This window comes from Drosophila sulfurigaster, chromosome 3 (assembly GCF_023558435.1).
Source record: "Drosophila sulfurigaster albostrigata strain 15112-1811.04 chromosome 3, ASM2355843v2, whole genome shotgun sequence".
Lineage (NCBI taxonomy): Eukaryota > Metazoa > Arthropoda > Insecta > Diptera > Drosophilidae > Drosophila > Drosophila sulfurigaster.
Window position 1 is genome coordinate 19,675,174 of NC_084883.1, and position 12,355 is coordinate 19,687,528.

At 39.9% G+C, this 12,355-nt stretch overlaps 1 protein-coding gene across 1 annotated transcript in view; it reads right to left on the minus strand.

Annotated features, from left to right (window-relative positions):
• LOC133846103 (uncharacterized) overlaps positions 1-11,993 on the minus strand; it is a 62,435-nt gene extending 50,442 nt beyond the window's left edge. The window contains 3 exon segments of the mRNA XM_062280854.1: positions 6,520-6,684; positions 6,752-7,112; positions 11,114-11,993. Coding sequence (XP_062136838.1) covers positions 6,520-6,684; positions 6,752-6,901 — 315 coding nt within the window. The 5' untranslated portion in view covers positions 6,902-7,112; positions 11,114-11,993.
• Between the last annotated feature and the right edge of the window lie 362 nt (positions 11,994-12,355).

Genomic DNA, 12,355 nt, shown 5'->3' on the forward strand with positions numbered 1-12,355 from the left:
TTAAATGGTTAATCAGAAAATGCTGAAAATTCAAAATATTAGAGACGAAGACGGTAGCTAAGCGGAGTTCCGGCAAAATACAAGAACAAAAAAGAAAAGAAAACAAATCTAGAACGGGCGTCTAGTTCAATAAACCGACGACGACGTCGACGGAGACGAAAAGTCAAAACACACGCGAATATCGCGACGAAAGGCAAATGCATATAAAATAAATACAAAATTTCTACGAACGTGTGTAATATAAATATAATGATAAAAAGTAAAGCGCGCAGTCAGCAGGCGGCACTTGTCACACATACACACAAACGCCAGCACAGTCACAAACACATGTCAAAAGAGCTGGCAAAGCGCAGCAGCAGCAGCAGCAACGACGCGACGTCAACGTCATACGAAAAGGAATGTTAAGGCAGCGCGACATGTGTTTGTTATACATATGCAGCCAGCAGATCTGTATGTGTGTGTGCGTGTGTGTGTCGGTGTCTGAGGGAATGCCTCTTTACTTTTACTACGTAATGCCAAAGACGAGGCAAACAAAAATAAGACAAGCACGTAACGTAAGCGCAAGACGTATAAGCTTTAGAGAGCTTGCATTTTTGATACGTTTCGCGGCATTTCTTATTGGAAATAAAGTACGGCTGCTGCTTGTTTTCTTATTGGGACGAGAAGCCAGACAACGGCCTGTCTGTCTGTATGTGCGTAAGTGTATGTGTGTGTACGCGCGCGAACTTGAATTTATGCTAAAATAAGCAGCAAAGCGGCAGCCCCACTTATTCCATATAGTATAGCGTAGTATAAATTGCACAAAAACGACGCAACAACGGGCAACGGGCAACGTGCAACGGGTTACGCGAGAAAGAGAATTGAGGACCCGCCGTGTTTTATTTTTAAGCACACTTTTCTTTTTTCGGCCAGTTTTAATTTGATTTGCGCTCTCGCGATTTTTTTTCTTTTTTTTTTTTGTTGTTGAGGTAATTAAAGGGGGCCCAAGCAAAATTGGTCCAATTGACGTTTGCGGCTCCAATTGGAAATTGGACAGCGATAACAAGGCGAAGGCAAGGGAGGAGGGCGAACGACGGACGGTCTGGCGAGTATACGCGATAATTACAGCAACGTGGCGACGGCGACGGCGACCGAATGTCCGATCGAAGCAAGACCCACCGAGTACAAATGTTGTCTGATGGCAGGCAACGGCAACGGCAAAGTTGGCAGCATTGACCGTCGTCGTCGCTGCCACCGCCGCCGCTGCCGCTGCGGCGCGCAAAGAAAGAAAGAAAAAAAATACAAAAACAACAACAACATGGCAAGAAAAGGCAACGACAGCGAAGGCGGCAGCAGCAGCAGCGAGCACACACACACACATAAACAGTTACATACATATACATATGTATGCGACAGAACGATGAACGATGATGATGAACCGAATTACAAATAAAAGATGATGCCAAAGACGACGACGACGACGTCGACGGCGTCTACGTTGACTGCGACGACAACGATTAGCAAACAGCTAGGCGCAAGGAGCAAAAGCAACACCAGCTTCACACACACAAGCGCACCCACACACATACACATACACACACAAGCGACAAGCAGCGGCAGCGGAAAAAAATCGGTCGCAATCGGAAAAAATTGCAGAGCGTAGCCGCCGCTCTCTGCACATAAAAAGAGAAAAAGAAAAAAACATAAGCAAGCCGCAACTCACACTCACACACACAAGCTCAGAGTCGTGCACACACACACACACACGTGTACAGAGCAGAGACGTACTCAAGCACAACAACAAGCAGCAGCAGCAACAACAACAAGCAAAATCGAAGCAGCGAAAAAAATGAGAAGAAACACTGAGAGCAGCAGCAGCAAAGGCAGCCGGCAACAACAACAACAACGGCAAGCTGAGCTGAGAAAGCTGAGGAGGAAGAAAAAAAATTGCGGCACAACACGCGCACCGTGGTTCGCGTTAACTCAAAACGTGTACGAAACTTTGCAGACAACAACAATTTGCATTATTGATGAGCAGAGCGCACTTCCCACTCACTCACACACACATACATAGTTCTTAACAAACTTGCGGCAAACTTACAAGTGTGTGAGTGTGTGTGTGAGTGAGTGAGACAGTGGCGCCGAATGAGTGGCGCATTCTACATAAGAGATCTCCCTCCCCCCACAAACACACACTGTAGGTGACTGTGTGTGCTCCAAGTATATAACACCCTTAGAAAATGACCAACACTGACCAGGCCACCAAATGCGACGACGATGTTCGCCGCCCATTAACTGGAGGAGATGAATTCGCATGGCCATGATTTGTGTTGTTGTTGGATGTCGCTAAAAGATTCGCTTGTGTTTCAGATGGTTTGGGGGTCGGTAGTATTAGACATTGCATGGCGGAACCAGTAAAAACAATGGAACATTTTGAGCGACCAAAGAAAAAAAAAAATAAAAAGAATTGCAGCAATTGATGGGCACTCTGCTGGTCCTTCGTTTGTTAATGTTGTTGTTGTTGTGTTTTGCTACAAGCGAGAACAGGCAGCATGAATGTTCAAATGGGTGTGGACATATTCCTAGGCGTTACAAAAACTAGTTAAGGAACTACCTAATGAAACCATCAGATAAAAAAATTACAATTTTATAGTTTTTCTATATTTAGTGTGAAATATTGTTTTAAATTCATATTTTCTTAAAATAAATTAAAATTAAAAACACAAAGATTTTTCACAAATTACAAAATTTTACAAAATGTAAACAAAGTTTCCATATTAAATGGATAAATTCATTTTATAGTATTTCAATAATAAAAAATAAAAATGTAGAAAGCTTTATTACATTTTGCAAATGAATTTAAAAATGTTTCTTAATTCATTTGTAATTATTCTTTAAAAACTGCACTTTTTTATATTTTATTTGTAAATGTAATATAATATTCTTATATAGCATATCTTAAAGAAATTTTAGCTTCAATAGATTTCGCATCTAACTGACATTGCACCACTGTGCAACAAAAACAATGCGCCGCAAAAGAAAAAATTGTGCTCTCTAGTAACAACAACAACAATGGGAAAGGAATAGGGAGCCTGGCCAGCAGGCGAATCCGAAGACAAGAAACAGGACGAAAAGTTGAAACAAGTACAACGGAAAAAAAGCCAAATGCATGACTGGGAACTGGACAGACACAGCGTCGGGCATCGCAAGAGAGTGAGAGAGAGAAGGAAAGAGAGGAGTAGCTACTTGGAGACCAAGCGTGGAATGAGAATGAAAGTGTACTATGAGTCCAAGCTCACACACACACACAGAAAAGCAGCTGGGCCATTGTTGGTGGACGCTCACTCACACACGCATACATGTAAGCAGCATTTTTTCTTTGCGCTTCACTCAATTTCGAATTTTTTCTTTTATTTTGCCTCCTTTTCGCTCAACCAGCGTTTTGCGTCCTGTGCTTTCCTTCGAAAAAGTTCAAAGTGCCAAGCCAAAGCCCGCTCGCTCTCACTCACAGCAGCAGCAGCAGCGGCGGCGCTCACTCACACACACATACAAACACTGAGACACTTTGGCGACGTGCCGCGAGGCGAAAAAAAATACTCAGAGAGCAAGCAGCAGGAAAAAAAACGAATTCTGCTGCACAGAAAATAAAAATTGTTTGCAAGAAAGAATGAAAGAAAAAATCGGAAAAAATGCAAGCCAAGTGGTTGCTGGGCGAAGCCAAAGGAGGAGGCGGCAAGAGGAGGGTCGGCGACTGTTTGTTGGGTGTGCCCGCTATGTCTCCAACACCACCCCCCATTAACTGGGTTGCCAGCTGCTGCTGCTGCTGATGTCCAACGTCGCTGACGTCGACGTCGCAGTCGCTGCTGCTGCAGCGCTCGTGTGTGTCAGTTTCAGCTGCTCACATAGTTGGCCGAAGATAAAGGTGACGTTGATGGCATGGGGGGCCATGCAATGGGGCCAACCAGAGCAGGGGAGGCGTGTAGAGAGCGCAGACGATGGCGACGCGTTGGGAAGACCCTCAAGTGTTGGCATGCAAAAAAAAAAAAGCAAGCCAGCAAGCATACAATAAATATAGCCAAGCACATGGCGTCGTCGTCGCCGTTGTCGCAGACACATGCATGTGTGCCATACACACGCAAATAAATACATGCACATGTAAAATACACATATACATACATACATACATGTATTTAACGGCTTTAACGCTACATGCGTATGTGTGTGTCGCAGTTAATCATCTACCTACACATGCTTACAAACATGCTTCGCTGTGGATAAGTGCGAGCGAGCGCGCAATAGCTGACCACGTTTGCTAAAAGCATTCCCAAGCACACAGCCCAGCATAATTAACGCTAGCAAAAATCGAATCTAAGCTTGAAAAAAATAAACGAAGTGGCAACCCTGCGACCGCTGTGTGTGTGCAACGGAGACAGCAATACACACGGCACAAAGTCCAGTTCTGAGGTCCAGTCGCAGGCAGCCATACAAAAATTTTTCAAGGCGATGCAGACGACGCGCCAAAAACAAAAAAAAAGGGGGCCACCATGCAAAAGCAAAAACAACAACAGCAAAGCCAAGCAGCGCCAAAATACGACGACGTCGCTGGCACAAGACGAACGCGACGTCAACGTTGACGCGGTCCGCAAAAGCTTCGCACACAAAGCGACGCCATTGAAGTTGCGGTCGACGTCGCAACGCACAAACGGCAAAAACATTCAAGAGTACAAGGGCAACAACAACAACAACAACAAGAAACAGCAACAACAACGACGAGACAGAAAATAAAAATGGGCGAAAAAAATTGTATACATAAAGTGGTGGCAAAGAGACTTGAGAGCAGGAGACCATGCGAAACTCCAAGAACATGTGCAGAAACAACGGCGACGACGACTACGACGATGACGCTGACGACGAAAGAGATACAAACAAACACAATCGTAGCTCTGCTCTGTTCCACCTTTGGGAGAAAGGGGGGGTTTGCCCACCCTCACACAGATGGCCGGCAAAACTTTTGCAGCGAAAATAAAAATGGAGCGCACGTCTGTGACAAAAGCAGAGAAAAAAAAACAAAAACAAAAATAAAGCAAACGCAAAGGCAAAACTTGCAGCATGAATGGGAAGTCGCCAGTCTGACAGTCAACGACGACGCCACAAGAAGCCACCGTGCTCAGCCTGGGCGCTGTGTGTATGAGTAAGGAGTGAGGGTGGGCTGCCTGCCGTTCGTTCGAGTTGTGTCAGCTTGAGCGTTTTGTTTTTTTCTACTCAAGCCAAGAGCCTCGCTGTGCGGTGTGTGTGTGTGTGTGCATTGAGTGAGCGCTAATATGCTGAGCATAGCAGCACATTAATGCCGGCCACCACTGTATACGAAGGTTTGTGTCTTTGCTTAAAAAGGTTGCTGTCCAAATAATTTAATGTGTTCAGTAATTCGTTTAGCAAAATGTGGTGAAGTATTAAATATTGTAATTAACATTAAATTTGTAGAGACATTGTATTATGGAAATATTACTTATGTTTTTAATGATTATTATTGTAAATCTTGCGACGTAGCCACTGTAACATTATAGTCAATTAAACAAAGCAGTAACAACATTTGCAATGCAGTGAAATCAATATTAATTAAAAGCTGCTTTATCAAAAACACAACACCAGAAACAACCGCGCATTCAACAGCTAATGAAGCGCACCAATGACAATTATACACACACATATGCAAATGTTTACATACATGGTGACATATGAATATTCACACACATTCATAAATACAATGGCGTGCGTTCGTTAAGTGCAAAAACGGGAAGCAACGAGTGGGTGCCCTTCTAAAAGGGAGTGAGTTGAAAAGAGAAAGACTAAGCTGGGCAGCTTAGGCGAGAGCAGGAAAGCTTTCAAACCTGGACGCAGATAACAGAACACATAGAAATATGTGTATGTGTATTGTTCTTGCTTATTGCTGTCGATCAATTTAAAAAGTATAACTATGTGCGTATCTATGTATGTTTATAGGTAATTGATGTGAGCAGATGGAAAAGGTGTGGAAAGGTTATGTAAACGCTTTATATAAATAGTTACGGTTCGTTTATTTATGGACGTGTTTCAAGATATGAACAAATCAAATAGAAAACAACTGATAAATATCACGAGAAAGGCCATGACGAACAAGAGATATTGACTTATGTAGGTATAGAATAGATATTTAAAGCGTTTTAATTGCAAATACAAATAGATATTATTAAATTAATCTTTTCAGCTTAAGAGACGTGTATAAAATAATTATAAATTAAACATTATCGTAATTATTCTTACATCTAAAAAAACTTAACGCTAATTCATATCGACCACAGGTTTTCAATCACATTTGTATGAACTGAACATATTTGATTTGATTTGGTTTCAATTGCATTCTATTGATTTCCAATTAAAAAATCTGCCCCTCAACTCAACTGACATAACAAATGCAATTAAAAATAGATACATTGAGCTTTTCACTCGTGGAAAATTGCAAAAGTGCCAATGGCTTATTTAGAATGCAGGGATACAACTCACCTGTAAGTCCGATTCGGTGACATCGATTTCGCCGCGATAAACAAAATCGATAATTGTTTTCAGGTCTGTGAATATGATGTCGGCGGGTAAAATGATCGTTGGATGTTTGCACGGATTCTCGAGCAAAAGTTTTTGAAAATATGTCGAGCACGCGGAGAGCACAACCTAAAACATTAAATGTAATTAGCAATTAACATCGATTAATGATTTATTATCGTAGATCGATACGCACCTTGTGCGCCTTGAGTGAGCCATGCTCACAGGACAAGGTCACATCAACGAACGAGAGATCCTCGCGCAGCTGCTGAAACACTGACGTCATCGTGTTCTGATAGTTATTCCAGCGCAGACTAAAGTACTGATGACCCCGCACGGCAGCCATTTTGTAAGTGAGAGTGTGCTCTCTTCGCTTCCTCTCTCTCTCACGGGGCTTCTTTTTAGTTGTTGCTCTGATTTGTTGTTACTATTGTTTTTTGCTCACTCGCTCTCATTCACTTTCGCCTAAAGCTCAGTGCGAAGACAACGTTAGCAGCAACGGCGTCGACGACGACGCTAACGTTGGCGTTGTCGTTGTCCTGCAGACGACGGCGACGCTGCAAATGCAAAATGAAAAACGAAACATTAGGCAAAGCAAAACGTAACTAAACGAAAGCTTTAATTTAATTGCGTGTGTGTTAGTTGCGTTTGCACACCCACCACATTTCAATTATAGCTGCTGCTCTTCGCGATTGCATAGTAAATTGAATATGTGTTTTATTTATTATTCACAAAATATTCTCTGATCGATAAACGCGGCAAAAACAACAACCGACAACTGTTGCAATGCTGTGCAACCGTTTGCAGCTTCCACACCAAATGCAACGCAACTTGCGACTGAGGCAAACTTAAAGGTAGTCACGGACTCAATGGCCCCGACCCCCAGTCCTCCCTTCCCATCCCCCCAAACCCCGACCGCCTGCTGGGGCAAGCGATGTAAAAGGAGTCCATTGTGAGGCGCATTACAGCGCCGCACAGAGGAACACAACTATGCCTGTCTCGTACCGAAAAACAGGTAGGCTTTAACCCTGCCCATCAGGTCGACTTGCGAATGCTCTATGCGAGAACTTTAACATTTTTACAAATAGTCAAAACTTACAATGAATTTTATATTAAACGATCATTAAAATGTTTTTATAAAGTCTATTAGTTAGTTATTTTTTCTTAACATTTTTTATAAAAAGCGTATGTCCAAACAAACACTAAATATGGTATTATTATGCAATGTTCGTATTTTAAAATAAATAATTAATTAATGTAACAAATCAATATTAAATTTCTATGGTTTAAATAAGATTGCTTAAGTACCAAATAGACTGTGATTATTTATCTGAATTTTAATTTAATTTTTTCTTACATTTTTTTAGTGTTTCATACCTTTTCAATATTTATAGTTTTTGTAATTATTTAACTGAAATTCATTTTGCAAATATGTATAAAAGAATACTAAATAGCTTTTATAACCCTTTTAAACATTTATATTTTTTATCTTTACTACTTTTTTAATCACTCAATTGTCATTCATGTTCAAAACATAAATAAATTACTAAATATCTATTATTACCCTTTCGCTTACTATTTTTATAAAAAAAAATTCTTGCCTAACCATGGACCACATTGGTGCCCTACTCAAAAACAAAACACAAAATGCAATTCCAATATTTATTTTTTTTCTTTTTTTAAGGTGTACTTCCAACATTACTTAGCGCTCTTTTTTAGAGCACACTGGGACTACCTCAACACATTTTAATTTCATGCTTTAACCATGGCGACATTTTGCATTTAAGTAAACCATTTCAGTGGTTTCAGTTCATTCTTTTTTTTTTAGATTTTTTGCACTAAAATGTTTGCTATGCGACCCATTGTCGTTGCCCATTGCCCATTGCCGATGCCTTCAATTCAGAAAAGTTTTTAGTTTTGTGCATGAAAATGTAAAATGTTGGCTGCTAGCTGCTGGCCTGACGTTGGTCTTGGACCAAAAGAAAGAAAACCGAAACCAGTTTCAGTTCAGAGCCGAGTTTACACTCTTTACATTTATTTTTTATTTAGTTCTTTTTACGAATTTCAATGGCACGTACAACCTCAACTTCTTGTTGGTGTTGTTGCTGCTATTGTCAAAAAAGTAAATAAATAAAAATTAAACAAAAAAATACGGAATGGGAATGCTGAAAGGGATGCTGCTGAAGCAGACTGCAGCTAGGTTGTGCACCCAATGCATTTAATAGAACTCGACGAACGGAAGGAGGCTTTAGGCATGTTGCTAATACAGTAAAAGCTCGCTTAAGCAAAAATTCCTAATATTTTGCATTTACATCTGAGTAATAAAAATTTAACTTATATTAATTATACAAATTTTTGGATACAGAAATAATTTTTTAAGCAGCCTATAAAGTTTATTCTATCGTTGACTATGCCCGTTTAATAAAGGTTTCACTGTACATAGGCACAGACAAACAAACACGGGCATCATCAACAACAGAATCAACGACAACAACACACAAAAAACCAACATTGACTTGCAGCTTTTACGACTTATTCTCTTGCCCTAAGCACAGTACGCTGTTCAAGCGAAATAAGTTCTTGTTGCACATTTTGTATGCAGCTAAAAATATTGCCCTTTGCGTAATTATGGATAACAAAGTCTCTTAACGGCTTAAAATACAATGAAATGTATTTTGACATGACTTTGTTGCATACTTTGGTCACACTTGCTCGGAAATTGAGTAAAGCAACAAAGCCACCAAGTCGAAATCAAAACAATACAGCGCGCGCCAAAAAGAAATGCACACACAGAAAGTGCTGTGTGCCACCCACCAGCGCCCCTCACCTAATAGAGCGCAAGCGAAAGAGAGCAAGAGCGGGAGAGCGCACAAGAGATTATAATCAGTCGTGCATTTGGCTGCGGATTGTTTGTTGTTTTGGTACTGCTTCGGCTTCTTCTCCATCTACGCGACCAATCCACGTTTTTCTACCCGGTAACTAAAGGGTCAAAGGGTATAACCGATCCCATAAAATATATTTCAATGAATTCAAAGTGTATTTTAAAATTATTTAAAAAAATTTAAACTTAAGAATCTGAACTTTAATGACTAGAGAGTAAAACTTTCTAGGATCCCGATTTTTTTTCACACCAAAGCTTTACTCTTTACTCATTTATTGTACACAACTTTTTGCAATTTGTAGTATTTTTTATTTTTATAATCTATGATATTCACTTTTAATATTTAAATTATATTTTATGATTTTTAACAAATTATTTATTTATTATATATTATGCAATTATATATTTTTAAAATCCATCTCAATTCATTTCAAAGTTCAAATTAAAAGGTGTATATTTTTAAAATCACATAATGTGTTTTACATTTGATAGAAATATAAATATCGGGTATCCCCTAGTTGACCTCACGCTTTAGCTAGCTTCACTTGTTTTTTCTTCTACTATTGCTATTGTTTGCGAGTCCCCTGTTGCTTGCCATATTCGCCTTACACACACAACCACGCGCACACACGTGAGAAGTCAAATTGCCGCCTTTTGGAGCCTTTCTTTGCTTCCACTACTTTGTCGTTTTCCTTTGCTTGTTTGTTTGCTAAATGAATTTTTTGTGTCTACTTTTCTGCCTGCCTTTTTCACTTTTCGTTTGGTCTTGAATATTGGTTGCCTGATGCCCTACACATGTTGCTTGCCAGCATATAAGCAGCATTCTTCTTATTGTCTAAGGTTCCAATTGGATTCGTTCTTTATAATACTCACATCACATAGTGGTTCAACACACGAAAACTATACATGGAGCTCATCAATTTGAAATATTTTTTAAAAAACTATTATGCAGTTTTTTAAATTTTCAAATTTATAAATTTTTAGACTACAAAAACGTTTTGCCTTCTCAGAACCTTATAAAATCCTCCTTCGATAAACTGTTAACGGCCCACTGTGCCTGGTAAACTGGGCAGTCACTTCGGCGCGTTTTGATTATGCATGAGCAAGAGAGACAGCTGTTTTGCACGTTGGCTCTTGCATAAGTATTTGTGTGTTGTGTTATGCGCGCTGTGTGTGTGTGTATGAAGTAGATAAAGAAGAAGCACAAGACAAATGACAGACTAAAACACACAGCGCTGATGCGGCGGTGGGTGAAGGAAGAAGCAAAGAAAATGGATTTTAAACATTTTTGTTTTGATTATTATTGTTCTTGTCGCACAGCAACGACGACGACGGCGGCGAAACTTTTGAAGTCAAATCGAAAAGAGAGAGACAGAGGAGAGAGCGCAAAAATTGTGAATGCGATTGTGTTTGACTGTGTATGTGTGTGTTTGGCGAGAGGCCGAAGTGCAGGTGGCATGGAAATTTGCACTACGATTTGATGCGCCCCTTGCCGCCCTTTTCACCCTCTCAACTACACCGCACCACATGTAAATAAATGTAATACTCAACATTGGGGCAATTGAAATCAATTGAAATGCCTGTTTTTTTTTGCTTGTGCTGTTGCTGCTCTTATTTTTAGTTGTTGCGTCGCTTGTTGCTATTATTGTTGTTCTGTTGTTGTATGGGATGATTTACCTTTTATTTTTTTGGTTTTTTAGTTGTTGTTGCTATTTATATTTAAATGTGTTGTTGTTGCAAGTGGTGTAGATCAGCGTTGACGTTGCCACAGTCGTTCAATTTGTTGCTCTTTTGCATAATTGCTTGCACACACATGGCAAATACAACAGCAAATTTGACGAAACTTTTCGTAGGCTTTTTATTTTTTGCCGCCTTCTTCCTTCGTTGCCGCTTACGTTACGTGTTGATGTATTACGTAGTGCACGCATAGATTACGATTACAGTAAGCGGCGGCGTTGTTGTTGCTTTTGTTGTTATTGTTGCGCAGTTTATTGGTTATTTTTATGCACATTTAGGCGCACAAACACACTCGCGCACTAATACAATTATTGAAGAGCGGGATATATACACATACTTGTGCAGGCGTGTGCAGAGTTTACCGCCAAGTTTCGTTTTTATTTCGTATTCCTTCCTTTTTTGCACTGTTAACTTTTCGTTTTATTTTTATTTCCTTTCGTTCGTCCCGCTACCTATTAGTACTCTATGCTGTTCTTGCTCGCTCACTCATACAAACACATACGCCACACGCTCACGGGAACGCACGCACACACTTGCGAATCGACTCGACTCAATTGGATTTTCAGCTGCTTTTTCGTAATTTTTGCAAATACTTAATTTATTCTATTTAGCTGCTCACTATCAATACGCAACGCATTGTACTTTGGTCGTTTCATAGTTTAAATTATCATTACTTGTTTTGTGTTTTCCGCACTTTTTGTTGTGTTGTTTTTTTTTTTTTGGTAGCTGGCTCGCGTTGGAATTTCGCTGGCAAAACGGAATTTAAAATAATAATTATTTTTTCCACTCGTCGTTCATCGTAGGTTTGCTCGTGTTCGCCATTTTCGTATGCTTTTGGCCTTGCCAGACTGTTGCGCTTTGCTTACAGTGTCCGAGCATGCCATAGAGATTAGCGGATAATTTAACTGACATTAGATAAAATGGTTGCTAATAGGAAATATTAATTATTTCTCGCATCAAAATACTTTTAACAATAAGACAAATACATTTATTTAAAAATGATTTCAAAACGAACGATGGTTGAAACTAGCTGGCAGCATTTGGTATTTTGAAAGGCTAGCTATCTCACTTGCGCGCATGATTCTGACCAATGTTTGCTTTTCTTTGCGCTGCTTACGAAACAGCTGGAATTGAAATGTGAGCGCCAAATTTAAATGGATTAATTAATAAGTGTTGCTCAAA